Below are 15,406 nucleotides of genomic sequence, written 5' to 3'. Positions count from 1 at the left end.
TGATCAAGCTAAACTCAACAACACAATGGCACTCAAAATATCAATCTCTAATTTCTTAATTTATTCTTTAATCCATTTTTTTTATGGATTTTTTTTATCTTTAGAGCTTTGAAGTTTTCCATCAAAGTCAACCCATTATTGATGTATGTCATGATGAAGTAGTCCATTCACTACCTTCAATATATGAAGTTGCTTATTTCCAAGGATGACGGAAGTCATGGACCAAGATATCCATCTGCGGCTCCATTGACTAGTGGATTCTACAAATTCTTTAGGTTACATTTGGTTGACTATAATGTAATGGAGTTTGTAATATAATTAAATTTGTAATATAATGTAATCGTGATTACATTACTACGTTTGGTAATATAATATATGTAATCTTTGATTACAAGGATGATTATATTCTTTTGTTTTGTGTCCATTATTTTTTATAAGGAATATAATTCATATTAATATAAAATGACAAAAATAACCTACGACTTTTACCGAAGGGGTGCTGCACCTCTATTGAAGCTTGCGACAGCCACCGGCAACTAGTGGTTGTCACCACTGGTCGATGCGGGCGGCCGATGGCCGGCGGCGGTCGGCGGGCCGACGACGGGAGACGGCTGGTGGACGACAAGCGGTGGCGGGGGGTGGTGGCTGACTAAGAGTATATTCAACATTTAAATTTTAGTTAAGTCGTGACCTCGTAATGTAATCGGATTACATAGTATTTACTTTATAATCCAGATTATAAAACTTCATTACATTTTATAATCGAGATTACATTATATTATAAGTTTAAAGTTAAACCAAACAAAATAATCAATATTGTAATGTAATTTTGATTGTATTATAAGATAGATTACACCTACTAAACATAGCCTTAGTTTTTTATTTCTATGATGGTTCGTTTTGAAGAGTAGTCTCACTTTGTTCTGATTGATGGTAGTAGCTAGAAAGGGTGACTAGCCGCTCATGAATTCATGCATCGTTTTCGTCTACAAGTATTAATTACATAGTGAAAAAATATAAAACTAAACTTAAATGGTTTGAAATCCTCGACTCCTACCGAATGACCTATGATCCATAAGATGGATCACTCCTTGCAATCATTGTTATATTTTTCTTTCTTAAATACCTGCTAAAAGATGTAAAAAGCTTTTTACAACAAAATTTTAAAAGAGAATAAAATTTTTCTTTTGGTTTGCTTGCTTGTTGATTGCTTTTATGGACTCAAGAAAGATTACGGAATACAATAACATTCGTCCTAATTATTATTGACTATTCAGTCATTAGTCGACTATTGATCATTAATATAACCACTTCTAAAGTCGAGTATAATTATCTTAATTTTATTCTCGTTCTCATAGACACAAGTCAATCAACACTCAACTCATTGAAATCTCACCGTCATAGATTAATTTCAATCCTACATCATCTACCATTCTACATGTCATTCTTCACGCATCATGCCTATATAAGTCGACCTCTAAAGGTGGTTATTCCCATTGTCTCAATACTTTTCATTTCATGGTCCTTAGTTTGCTTTAATCTCAACAAAGCCTGCCTAACCATACCGTGCAAGTTAATGCTTTATAGTTGCTCCAACATTATTTTATTATTTTTTGTTCTATAGTTTATTGGATGTTCCGTACCATCATTTTAATAGATCTCTAAGCTATTATAACACATAATAATATAACACCTATCATCTTATCAAAAAACATAGAGTCAACTGTCACATACTCATTATAATAACATATTTTTTTCACCCATGTTCCTTTTAACATTAACACTTATTATTTATGGGTCTCACAGTCCACTCAATTATCTTAAAATTATATCATATTAAATAAATACACTCATACTTCATTATTTACCCATTTTATTCAAAAATTTTATTTTAAAATTTATAATTTTTTTGAATAATTAAAATAAAAATAATAATACACTTCCATCCCACACCAACTTGAACGTTGGTGGCAACGTGTTCAAATGAAGGGGTGCTATAACATCCTTTCATAATGATTTTAACACCAAGATAGTAGTATAACACCTCATTAATGAGAGAATGTGGATGCTCTAACTCGTAAGTCCTCAATTTTTTTTTCTAATTTATCCTAATAGAACTAAACCAAGCTATTCCACTTGAAAATTTAGTTCAACCCTATGCTAGCCAAAACAAATCCAAATGGAACCTAATTTAAACTCATATTATCCTAATCGCCACTATACCTAATGAGTTCACTCCAAACCTTATTTGACTTCAATTCAATGCTTAACTTAAACCTACGTTTCAGTTTAACTTATTCCATCTTTTAATTTCTTAAAAAACAAATGTTAAAAAAATTAAGATGTAAAAAAATTCTATTTAAGAAATTGAGAGCTAATGTCAGTAATTTATGCATAATGTAGTCCTAAAAAAATTTTATATTATCGACATTAAATGATTCATTAATAAATTTTACTATTGTGGAAAATTGAAGGATTCGTGGGGGCCGCGAAGATCGAATCATGGCAGTGTAACTCGGACGGTTCAGATCGACTACCTCAAGAAACGGACCTTCGGCCGCTCCACCAAACAGCAATTAAAATACCCACTAAATTACATTTCTACCCCGAATTCAAATCGTCTCAAAGCTCCTCCGCTTCGGCGCTTCTCTTCTCTTCTCTTGTCCTGCCCCGAACGTCTCTCTCTCTCTCCCTCTCCCTCTCCCTCTCCCTCTCCGTCCACGCCTTCTCCGTGTCTCTGCTCCGATCTTGATGAAGACGCTTGCGAACGCAAGAGGCGCAAGGGTTGGCGAAACCCTCACTCCGTCTTCCCAGAAGCAGCGCCCGCCTCGGATCCCCAAGGAGAATGTCGATCCCAACGCCACTACACCGGAATCATCCCCTTTCCGGTCTCCGTCCACCTCCGGAAAGCCTCTATCCACCAGGAATCGGAGCCCACTCCCTCCCAAACCGCCGATCCCAGCGGCTCACAGTGGCAACCCGCTCAAACGGAAGCTGACCTTGGAAACCCTCGCTGAGAGCAGTGGGCCTCCTTCCATGCCGTCAGATTCCGGTGTTCAGGTCGGACGCCGAGATCACGTGAAAATGTTGGTCAATGTTTTTGTTTGAAAGGCAAATTGCATTTTCCATTGATTGCATCAGGTGGTTGTGCGAATGCGCCCTCCAAGCAAGGAAGAAGAATACGGAGATCTGATCGTAGAAAAGATCTCCTCAAACTCCGTCTCAATTCTTGACCACACATTCACCTTTGATTCAGTAGCTGATACCAGTTCCACACAGGTGAATCTCAAATGTCACATTTCCGATCTGAAAGTTATTATTTTTATAGTGCTTTTCCACGCATTTGAACTTTATCATTGAAGTTATGCTGTTTCATTCTTATTGTTTACAGGAAGACATATACCATCTCGTTGGAGTTCCACTTGTTGAGAACTGCTTGGCTGGGTTCAACAGTTCCATATTCGCATATGGACAGGTATGCATTTCTGTAATTTAAGAGAGATCAAGTTCCTTATGCTTTATGCAGCTAAAATTTTGTCTACAAATGAAAAATAACTTTTTTCAATCTAAATTTGTTGGGAAAGACTGGTAGTGGAAAGACATATACGATGTGGGGACCTCCAAGTGCTTTGTCTGAAGATTCTTCATCTAGCAGTGAACGAGGTTTGACTCCACGTGTCTTTGAGCGACTCTTTTCTCGCATAGATGAAGTGAGTAGCTTATACTTGTCTTCAATACTTCATTTGAGCCCTTTGTTCATCCTTTTTCCTAAAAAATAAATATGCGCTTACGACATTGTCTATATTATAGGAGCAATCTAAACATTCAGACGAGCAGCTGAGTTACCAATGCCGCTGTTCCTTTCTGGAGGCATGTCTGCTGATGCTACCTTGTGATGGTGTACTTTCTCTTAGCTTCTTGTTACTTCATAAACTGTCTTGTTTTTGGCTTACAGATTTACAATGAGCAAATTACTGACCTCTTGGATTCAACACAAAAGACCCTTCAGGTGTGATACTTATCTTGGATTTTCTTTGTTGTTATTTATCTCTACAATTTATTTACTTACTGGTTTGGTATGTCTTTCAGATTAGGGAAGATGTCAGAACTGGCATTTATGTTGATTATTTGACAGAGGAATATGTATATACCATGAAGGATGTTATCTGTCTACTGGCAAAGGTGCATCTTGGTCACCCTTCTATTTTTTTTTTTTTATGTAACTTGTTGATTTGTTATGTCTTTTAATGAACTTGGTAGTGAATACCTAAGATACATACATGAATTATAACTTTGTCATCTCTAATAAAAAAGGAATAGTAAGTTGTGTTGTCTTGAAAATGCTACAAATATGAATCTTGATATTTTATGTCGTCATCGGTCATCATCATTTGCAGCAAGCAATATTTGTCCCAACTATTTGAGGCTGATTGCATGAATTTTAATATTTTATATCTATTTTATAGAATACTACCATTGGATATTGTACATACACTCAAGTGGATATAAATTGCACACATAATATCTTTTTGTAAAATGCTTATACTGTTTTATATTTTACATATAAATTGATAGATATATACAAGACCTAAAGTATCATTCTCTACTAGAATTTTTGTCCTTAGTCATATTGAGACTTTTCTACTGTGTTGTGCCAACAAATGACATGATGTAACATCATTCAAAGAATGTTTAGATCAGCTTAAATGAGATTTAATTGTATAATATTTCTCCACTAAACTTGTTTACCTTCAATTATAACACCATAGCAATTCAAAAGTTAATCAAATTAAAAATGTGGTGTAACAATCTACCATATAAATAACTAGCATCTCAACTATCCTTATTAATATCAAAATGATTGTTGTACATTAGATGGGAACATTAGTTTCGTAGTATTCTAGTTTGATCAACCATATGATTTTTCAAGACTCAGAATTAATAATGCTCTTAGGAGATTTGGTATTGAAATTTATTTCTCCATGTCTATAAATATATTTTGATTAACGACCAGGAGTTGGATTTAGTTTGTCATAGTTTTTACTGGTACATATATAGGTGCAAAATATCGACAGATCTCAAGTTTCTCAACTTGGGCATCACTTCTCTTTGCTAGGATTTGCTTTCTAGTTGATGTGCACCCTCTTCTGTTGCCCTTTCTTTTTTTTAGTGTTTTATCTCTTCCCCATGACTGATAGAAGAGAATAGAAGTGTGAGTTATTATAAGAGAATATTCTTGTCTTGAACGGTACTTGCTAAAGTAGGCATTGTCTTGGTAGGTAGTATTCAAATTGTGTCATCACAAATGACATTTGCTTGTTTGATGGTGGTCGGAATGATATGCTTTGGCAGTGTCACTGGTATCTATTCACTCTTGAATCATGCACATATATCTTTTTATAGAATACAAATACCAAAAATTAAGTATGCTTTTAACTGTATTTGTCTACCGACCTGCTTTTAGAAGCTTATGGAATTATTAGTAGTCTAGTACAGTCAAGTCCAAGATCTTTCCAGTCCTTTTCCAATCATTCTGTAATTGTGTTGTTCAATATGCATAAATGCAGTTCATATCCTTTCATGCTGCTGCTCTTCACCTTCTTTAAGGTTGATGACATTTAACTGCAAAATTTTGAAATTTTTATATCAGAGGAATTTCTTCAATTTTTCCTTCGGTGTTTGTGGTAATTGTTAAGGGCCTCAAAAATAACATTTTTTGGCTTGATCAGTTTTTATGTACAAAATGTCATTTCTCTATTTTGTTTTTCTCTAAAGATGTTTGTGAGACCCATTGTTGTTGATGGAGGTTCTTGTATCACATAGTTTGATAAACATGTAAAGCACCTGCTATCAAAGGTAAATTTGAGTAATGTCTTCATTTGAGTTGATGGAAAAAGTCATTTGTTAATACTATTTTGATTTAAACTTGTTTTTGATATTTACTTTGCCTTTTTTTTTTTCTTTTTAATTGTTTTTCCATTTTAATTTTAGAATTGTTGCTTTCTTTAATTACCCTGAAAACTTGATTGCCTTCTTATGGAAACCCTTTGCATAATTTCTTTCTCATGGCTGCTTTCCTGGATTTAATTCATTCAGATCACATACATGTTTATAATCGTCTATTGCTTTTCAGGGATTAGGAAACAAAAGGATTGGTTCAACCAGTGTAAACGTGGATAGTTCCCGTTCTCATTGTGTCTTCACTTGCATCATGGAATCACAGTCTAAGGTACCATATATTTTTCATTTACTTGACAATAAAGGTTAATGTTGCAAAAATAGATGTAACTAAAATGTTAAACAGATTTAAAACCACAGCTGCATAATTGTAAAACTTTTGTAAGCAATTCATTTGGTTGTGAAGTCTTGCCTTGTGTTACTTTATTAATTTTGAGTTCAACATGGTACTTTAGTTTTGCAGTATAAATTTTGTAAACAATGGTTGCCTAATAGTTTAAGTTGAATTCTTGAATAGCATATCTTATGTAGTTTCTTCCACATTAGTTGAAAAAGCTAACTCAAAATATCTTTTACAATATAAAAGCCTTTTTACATTTCCAATAGAATAAACTACTCATTTACATTTACCATTTATTTCTTTGATTATGGAGTCGATTTATAATATTTTTTTGTCTTTAATGTTGTAGAACATGAGCGATGGTTTAATCAGCCTAAAGACTAGTAGGATCAACCTTGTTGATCTAGCAGGATCTGAAAGACAAAAGCAAACAGGTGCAGCAGGCGATCGCCTGAAGGAGGCAGGGAATATAAATCGCTCCCTTTCACAGCTCGGGTACGATTCTACTTCCCATACACTCAGTGTGTACATTGAGTTTGATATTCTTACAATCCACTTTTAGGAATTTCTAGATTGTATATCCATCCTATATGACCCTCCCCTTGTACTTTTTGATAGTGTCGTCTTGATAAACCTTAAGAGAAAGGGAGAAGATCCTATATATCTGTATCAAATAGAGATAGGGAGGCGCAATGAACACAAGTACAACATGATCTAGAATGTTTAATGAATTACTTGGAAAATCTGACACAACACAACCCAACATTATTATAAAAACATGATGTGCCAATATTTGTTTGTACAATAATATTTTTATAAAATCTTTTGTGATTTTTTACAATTTTGTACAATTTCTTGACACTTGGTCAGACCAACAAGTAAACTGAAAATTAAGTCCTGGGCGTAGACCTGTCTATAATTTTAGTAAAACACATGTTTTGTGTATCAGCACATTAACTATTTAGATTTGCCTTGTAGAATTCCTAATGAAGCCAGTCCCAAATTTGTGACATAATACGGTCTTACCATTAATGTCGAAACTTGTAAAATTGCCAAAACAGTTATTATTCACACATATGTTAATGCAGCTTCTAGAAATGCATTTATATTAAAGAAATAATGGAAAAATTATTAAAGAAATAATTCATCATTATTGGTGGCTAGTCTGTTACTGATAAAAGAGAAGTGCAAATAATCAGAATCAGTTACATTCTTTTGGAATCCATTCTGTAAGCTTAAGTGTACTAGTCGAATTGGATGGATCTATTAATCAATATTTGGTCATTAAGAGCTTACTGTTACTGATAAATATGTAAATATTTGGTCTATTTAACAAAGTTGTGGAAATAAGTCTCAAATTGTCAAAAAGATTTTTTTTCATATGTAGGTCGGCCTAGTTTTTGGCTTTTCATCATGAAGCCAATCATTGCTATGCTCAACTTTGATAATGCATTAAGTAAGGTTTAAAGCACCATTCTGTATGAGTTTGATATTGTATTGCGTGTTGATATTTTTGTATGCTTCATCAAGATTAGATGCATGATGAGCTGAATTTATATGAATCTTACTCCTTGAACCCTCTTCCACTTAGTTTCTTTACTTAAAAAGTAAAAGTAACGGTATAACAATTTGACAATCAATTGAATTAAAATTTTAATATACTACTTACTGTGGAAACTACTTGATACTCTTCGAGATTGTGATGAAGGGTGTCAAGGTAAATTCGATTGAATTTTACTCATTTAATCAGTGTCCTTTTTTTTCTTCTAAGAATAAACTTACAACAATAAAATAATTCATTAAATGAACTTTTGTTGTAGGACACCCTGTCAACATTCAACACACTTTCGTATGCATTGGAGTGCATTGTGATGCATTGAGTCTTTCAAAATTCTTTTATTTAACTTGTTTAGTTAAAAAAATGAAGGGGAGCCTTGGCGCAACGGTAAAGTTGTTGTCATGTGACTAAAAGGTCACGGGTTCGAATCCTGGAAACAGCCTCTTTCAAAAAGAAGGGTAAGGTTGCGTACAATAGATCCTTCCCCGAGACCCTCATGGCGGGAGCTTCGTGCATCAAGCTGCTCTTTAGTTTTAAAAATAAGTTTGTAGGAGTTAGATAGTTTGTTGAATTTCTTTTTATAAAAAAATAAGTTAAAAATATAACGGATCAACCAGCAAATATAGTTTGAGATATTATTTAATCGAATTCATCTTGATGCCTTTCAACGTATGTCAAAGTGTGGCAAAGTATGTCAAGTGTTTGCAACACAGTAAAATGCTCTTGGAGAAAGCAGTATAGAAGAGATTGTCCATCCCTATCAAATAGCTGAGATCAGTAATTCATCAGGATGTTGTGCTGCCAGCACAACATGAAACTTGAAGCCATGGTCTTAAGTGCAAATTATTAGTGCATATTTTAGGCATTACTGTCATTGCTGATATGTTAAAGAAATAATGACAAAATTGCTGAGATAAGAAAGTGCAGAGGATCAGAATCAGTTGTAGGATTTTGGTACAACTGGACTCATGGCCTGGTGGTAAAGTATCTCTGCTTCTTCAGATAAGGCATGAGTTGAATCTCGGTTTGTAGGATTTTGGAATGCAATCTATAAGCAAAGTGTAGTAGCTTGATTTTGTCGATGAATCAAGTTTTGGTCATCAAGTGAGTATTGTCTATTACTATTGTTGAATCAGTTATTTATTAGTCTGCCCCTTAAAGTGTCTACTATCAGTGTGGGAACATGTCTCAAATTGTCTTAACAGAATTATTCTCACATATAGCTCGGCTATGTTTCTGGATTTGCATTATGAAGCCGATCGTTGCATTCATTTAAGCTGTGTAATGCCTCAGGTGTCTATCGTTAGTACACATGCAAGTATCACAGTCATTGCTGAGATTTGTATATGGTAATGAGAAATTGATTGTGCTTCTTTTGCTCCATTTTTCAGGTTACTAGACTCATATGCTACTACGTTAGTAATTAATTCATCAATAATTTGTTATCACTAAGATATGGGTAGAGCCAAACGGTGTGAACTAAACAAGTTCACAATACCATTTGATTAAATGAAAGAAGAGGTTTCGGTCTATAGAGTGAATGTTGCCATAGAATCAATGAAACGCTAGAAGCTAAAAGACCAAATAATACAATCCTTAGAATCATAAATGTATATCATAATGAATGTGCAAATCGCGGTGACAGTATATCAGGATTGACAAATTATTCTATCGCATGAGTTCCCTGCTTCATAAGAGCATTATGTTGTTTCAAGCTTGTAGCTGCTACAATGTTAACCAATAGCATTTTCTCGATTGCCTTCCTCTTTTTTCATTATTGTAAATGTTGACTGCTCATTGTCGAAGTGTGATTTACATTTTCCTTCTATAAATTATATTTTCTGATAGTTTTTCTTTTTGTGTTACAGAAACTTAATTAATATTCTTGCAGAAATTTCACAATCTGGAAAGCAAAGGCATATTCCCTATCGTGATTCTAAATTGACATTTTTGTTGCAAGAATCACTTGGTGGTAATGCCAAATTAGCAATGATTTGTGCTATTTCACCATCACAGAGGTAAATTAAGAGCATTTTGATCTTACCACTAACCCATTCACTCACTGCTTTTCTGATGGCTAACTATGATATATACAGCTGCAAAAGCGAAACTTTCAGTACGCTGAGGTTTGCACAACGAGCAAAAGCGATAAAAAATAAGGCAGTTGTAAATGAAATAACACAGGATGACGTGAATGTCTTGCGTGAGCAGATACGCCAATTAAAGGTAATACTTTGATGATTCTTTACTGTTTTTTTTTTCTCTGATCATGTAATAGAACTTAAATCAAAATGCATTATCTTGTCAATAGGGTGAACTTCTCCGCATGAAATCTAATGGATCTACAGGAACAACTGGAAGTTTTTCATCAGCATGGAATGCTAGGCGTAGCTTGAATCTTTTGAAAATGAGCCTTAATCACTCAAACACACTGCCCATTTTGAAAGATGACACTGATGTAGAGATGGAGATTGATGAAAGAGATGTTGAGATGCTATGTACTGGAGGTATACATTTAGATGTTCAAGCTAAAGAGCCTACCAGGCTTTCTACCTCACAAGAGGAACTTCATGAGCTTTGTCAAGCACCGATGGATGATGAAATTCTATTACCAGTTTCTAATGCACAAAAAGGAAACAATGTATTAGAAGAGAAAGAACCTGTTATTTGTTCAGAAGAAACTCACAAACCTTCTAGCACTATGGATCTGGTTAGCACACCCTGCAGCATTGGGATTGTTCCCTGTCAGACATCTTCAGTTCTTATAATACCCACTTTAAGCACATCACCAGTCACTGAAAATTACAGTAGAAAGAGTCTTAGAACATCATCATCTACATCAGCATCTCATAAAATTTTGCATGATGATATCTCTGGAGCACCAAATGTATCCATTGCTTACAATTCATATCCTTTAAGCTCTTCTTGCAGTCGAGCAAGCAAGAATGAGAACCTTGCTGCAAGTCTGCAACGTGGTCTTCAAATTATTGATAACCAGCAGCGTAGTTCAGCAGTGAGAAGATCAACATTCAGGTTTTCTATTTCCCTTGCTGATGGCAAGCCAATTGTCCCAATAAACAAGGCTGATGTTGGCATACAAACACTTGCTGATGATTCAGAACTGACTGAGTTAGCTACATATGTATGTAATTCTTGCAAGAAAGTAGCCTCAATCGATGAGTGTAACGATCCCAATAATGACACAAAGCTGCAACTGGTACCAGTTGATGGATCAGTACTGACTAACAAACTTAATTCAAAAATTCCCAGGGTATATTGAATCTTCCATGAAAGTTTTTCTTTCTTCCTTCAATGTTTTCTTATGAGATATTTAATGCTTATTATACTAGAGTATTATCTCATTCTACCATCGTCTGACATTATAGGCAGTGAAGAAAGTTTTGGCTGGGTCTATCAGGCGAGAAATGGCTCTTGAAGAACACTGTTCGAAGCAAGCTGCTGAAATTATGCAACTAAACCGTTTGGTGGAGTTTCTTGTTCCTGTATAGATTCTTATCAGTTGAAATACATTATGGTTTTTAAATTGATACTTCCATTGCAGTTACAACAATACAAGCATGAACGAGAATGCAATGCCATAATTGCTGAAACACGTGAGGATAAAATTTCTCGTCTTGAAAGTCTTATGGATGGTATTTTGCCAACAGAGGAGTATATGGGAGAAGAATTTGTTTCTCTCAAGAATGAACATAAGGTCTTGTGGTTGCTCTGCTTATTAATGCTTTATTTATCTAACCATTCAGTTGTAGATAATGCTATTTTGCAAGTTATCCATTGATATGTAGCTTCTGTTTTTCATATATAGCTTCTAAATGAGCAATTTGATAATCATCCGGAAATTCTACGCCTGACTATTGAGTTGAAAAGGATCCAAGAAGATCTAGATAGCTATAGAAATTTTTTTGACATGGGTGAGAGGGATGTCTTGATTGAAGAAATACAGGACTTGAGGAATCAATTGCAATATTACTTGGATTCTTCAAATCCAGCTAGAAAACAGGATTTTTTGCTTCTAGCTGCTCATTCCTGTGAACCCAATTCGAGTCCTATCTGTACAATATCGGAATCAGGTGAAGAAAATAACAGAGGAAAATTAGAAGCCGACGAGTGTAATTGGACTAAAAGGGAGAGTGAATGGATCATACTTTGTGAAGATCTTAAACATGAACTCGAAGCAAATCGATCTCTTGCCGAAAGGAGGAAGGTTGAACTTGATTCAGAGAAGAAATGCACAGAGGAGCTGAAGGAGGCACTTCAGACAGCAATGCAAGGTCATGCTCGTATTCTGGAACAATATGCAGATCTCCAGGAGAACCATATCGCTTTACTTGCTAGGCACAGAAAGATCATGGATGGCATTGAAGATGTCAAAAAGGCAGCTGCTAGAGCAGGGGTAAAAGGACCAGAATCAAAGTTCATCAACTCCCTTGCTGCTGAGATTTCTGCTCTAAGAGCTGATAGAGACAAAGAACGACGATACTGGAGGGATGAGAACAAGTGTCTTAAGGCTCAACTTAGAGATACAGCTGAAGCTGTACAGGCTGCTGGAGAATTGCTTGTGTGCCTGAAGGAAACTGAAGAAGCTGCTAAAATTGCTGAGGTATTTACACTTGCTATTATCCACATCCACATCAATTTCATTTTATATCTGATTTATGCATCTTTTTTGACCAATTGTAGAATTTATAGTTTAAGTTGCGATGAATTATTTTTTTGAACACTTCTATAGATGACAAATTTAGCATGGAACTTGTTCGTTGCCTGTAAATTTTGATTAGTCAGTCAACAATAATTTGTTATATGGAGATATTAAGAGTATGTATGTATGTATACATATAAGAAAACCTGTCAGAATATACACACATATGGTTTGACAGGTTTTCTTAAAGTTTAAGCATTCAGGGACAAGTGGGTAAGTCAATAAAATTTAATTCGATGTGACTCACAAATTCAGTTGTTGGGTATGGGTTAGTTGAATCCAGGGCACACAAAAGGAGGGCCATTTTGAATATAAATCTTCACTCGATTTTGCTCATAATGCTTGATTTGACGAGTTCAAGATTCAAAATTACTATCACATAAAAGCACTATGGATACTTGTATCACTTGATGCCTATTTTATCCACATTGCAGAAAAGGGCTGGTTTGGCTGAGCTGGAGACTGAGAAGGCTTACGAGGAAATCACTAACTTGAAGAAAAACTACGATAGGCAGATTGTGTTGCTAAACCAACTTCTTACAGATTCACGTTTGCCTAAAGAAGCTTTGGCATTTCCTGTGCTTAATGAATCCAAATTGACGAGAAATGATGCCGGTGGGAGTCTCACTGACCAGCGATGGCGAGAGGAATTTGAACCTGTCTTCGAGAGAGATGCCACCGCCTTCTCTAAGGATACAAATCCGACTTCATGGTACTCCGACTATGACCGGTGCAACATCTGAAAACAGTGGTGGTTTTTAAGGCTGTAGCCGAGGAGAACATATGTTGTAAAACTTCACATGTGGATTGATTGATCTCCAACTCATTGTTGTGGGAACTGCCTTGTATTCTGTGAAATTACCTAGCCGAGTAATTCCTAATTGTAATTCATCATATGCGATGTGTCAATACACGATAATAAATATTGAGCAGAGTTTTGTGTATCCTTCAATTTAAGGCCTGAATTAGTACTTGAAATGGAGAAATGCTGCAAAAACTAAAACAGATGGAGATGATAAAGGGTGGGTGAGGTTACCTGCTATTTGAACCCTGAATGCTTCTGATTATGTAGGGATTCAACCCAATTAAAATTTAAATAAATATTCCTATTTATAGTTTTTTAGTGACCAAGGCTAGTAATGCATTGTTGTAGCTGTGGAGTTTAAGAAAGTCATTGAATATACGTAGATCTTTTTGATATGACAATAACAACAGCTAAGCTTATAGAGATCTAAGTTGAATATTGTGATCTCACCTTGATCTCATAGATACTTTTGCATCTAGCCAATTCTTCATGCATATTTACATCTCCGATACATCATCCTTTAAGTGTCTCTTCTTCTTCATTAGTTCATTATATTGTTATACGCAGTAAACTAGGACTAGAACTAGCATGTATTCATTTTTCCACCGATCTAATATAATATATTTAACTCATCAAAATAAGTAAAACCTAAATAAAATTTAAGTTCCTTTACCTCAATATGAAGTTTATCATCCAAGACTCTACTTATTGACCCGGAGATATAGTTATATGAAATGTGCTTAATATTTTTCATGAATATTTAGTTGATTAGAGGGTGACAACATAAAATTTTATTACATAACTTTAATAACCTTGTAAAAAAAGGTTATGATTCTATATTTTCTATATAAAACACTTAACGAGAAATTCAATTAGCTTCTCATTGACTAATCCTAAGGTGATCGATCTAGTTCTATGAAATTTTTCCACCGGTCACTAGGATAAATTGAGAAGGATTCTCGACAAGCGGCCAAGAAACTAAGCATCCTTTGATTGTGACACTTATAATATATAATGTATTAAGTGTCAAATTGGATCATATACACTGAAAATTTGATTTGTACAACAATAAAAAGTTTATATTCATTTTTAACATATAATCAATCATTATTTGTTAATTGGTTATTAGGAAAAATTTAGACTATAACGATAATTGTAATTGATATATTGTGCATGAGTAGGTGCAAGTTTTATCTTTTTGGTATATCGAACGTTTTTTTAATTTAACATTTATATTTCTCTAATATTTTTAAAAATCTTATGTCATGGAGAGTTATGACTGTCTATAATATTGTTAAAAATCTTTTGTCTTGGAGAGTTATGACCTGAATAAATCTAATTACATTCTTAATTTGAGCAAAATATTTATAAATTACTTTAAGCTCATCTAGGTTTAAGACGTGTCAAATATAATAGATATGAACGAAACTATATCCAATGATGGAGGTGTTTATTTTCTATTAAACTAATTAATGCTAATCATTATTTGACACATTATTAAAAGATTTTTTTTTAACTAATCATAAAAACTACCCGATATGATAAAAAAAATTAACATGAGTATGAGAGTTCATTTTTGGATAGACCAATTACCTTCATGTCGACAAAATATTTATCACATCGAAAGACCTTGTATTTCTCAATACTTTTTATAACAAGATTGGAAATAATTTTTCATAACATATTTAATCATTAGAGTTGTTTAATGAAAATGGTGAGGTGCAGCATTAGGGGTCTATGCATTCTCTCAACTCTTTATAGTTTGATTCTTAAATATAGTGCACTATATAGTATTTTCCTCCCGTCAGATTAGAACCGTCAATTTAAGTTGAGTTCATCGGGTTTGTCCTCTCTACTAATTAATTTGACTAGATTGGATTGAAATTTTATCAATCCATTTAAAAACGGACAGAGGCAGGCTAACCCTCCTAGGCCCACAACCCACGCGGGTTGACCTGTGGCGGGCTTGGGTTGACCCGTGAGTTGAGGAAATGTTGAAGCAGTCGCTTATGCTTCTTGAACAGT

At 34.4% G+C, this 15,406-nt stretch overlaps 1 protein-coding gene across 1 annotated transcript; it reads left to right on the top strand.

Annotated features, from left to right (window-relative positions):
* Nucleotides 1-2,618: 2,618 nt before the first annotated feature.
* LOC121982205 (kinesin-like protein KIN-12A) lies at nucleotides 2,619-13,528 on the top strand. Its single transcript, XM_042535165.1, has 16 exons — nucleotides 2,619-3,060; nucleotides 3,142-3,279; nucleotides 3,392-3,475; nucleotides 3,585-3,710; nucleotides 3,811-3,870; nucleotides 3,956-4,009; nucleotides 4,090-4,182; nucleotides 6,134-6,229; nucleotides 6,648-6,793; nucleotides 9,725-9,874; nucleotides 9,953-10,082; nucleotides 10,168-11,127; nucleotides 11,243-11,341; nucleotides 11,419-11,571; nucleotides 11,683-12,477; nucleotides 13,011-13,528. Exons 1-16 carry the CDS (start codon nucleotides 2,752-2,754, stop codon nucleotides 13,317-13,319), a joined length of 3,702 nt encoding a protein of 1,233 aa, XP_042391099.1. The 5' UTR covers nucleotides 2,619-2,751; the 3' UTR covers nucleotides 13,320-13,528.
* The last annotated feature ends 1,878 nt before the right edge of the window (nucleotides 13,529-15,406 follow it).

Source organism: Zingiber officinale, chromosome 5A (genome assembly GCF_018446385.1).
Source record: "Zingiber officinale cultivar Zhangliang chromosome 5A, Zo_v1.1, whole genome shotgun sequence".
In the NCBI taxonomy this organism is placed as follows: domain Eukaryota; kingdom Viridiplantae; phylum Streptophyta; class Magnoliopsida; order Zingiberales; family Zingiberaceae; genus Zingiber; species Zingiber officinale.
This window is presented reverse-complemented; position numbering and strand designations above follow the sequence as displayed.

What these genes read in the sequence shown, in the direction of transcription:
- LOC121982205 (XM_042535165.1), top strand. Translation starts at nt 2,752, where the DNA reads ATGAAGACGCTTGCGAACGCAAGAGGCGCAAGGGTTGGCGAAACCCTC. An exon ending in CGTCAGATTCCGGTGTTCAG is followed by an intron (nt 3,061 to 3,141) that starts GTCGGACGCCGA and finishes TGATTGCATCAG; the next exon opens with GTGGTTGTGCGAATGCGCCC. An exon ending in CAACACAAAAGACCCTTCAG is followed by an intron (nt 4,010 to 4,089) that starts GTGTGATACTTA and finishes TATGTCTTTCAG; the next exon opens with ATTAGGGAAGATGTCAGAAC.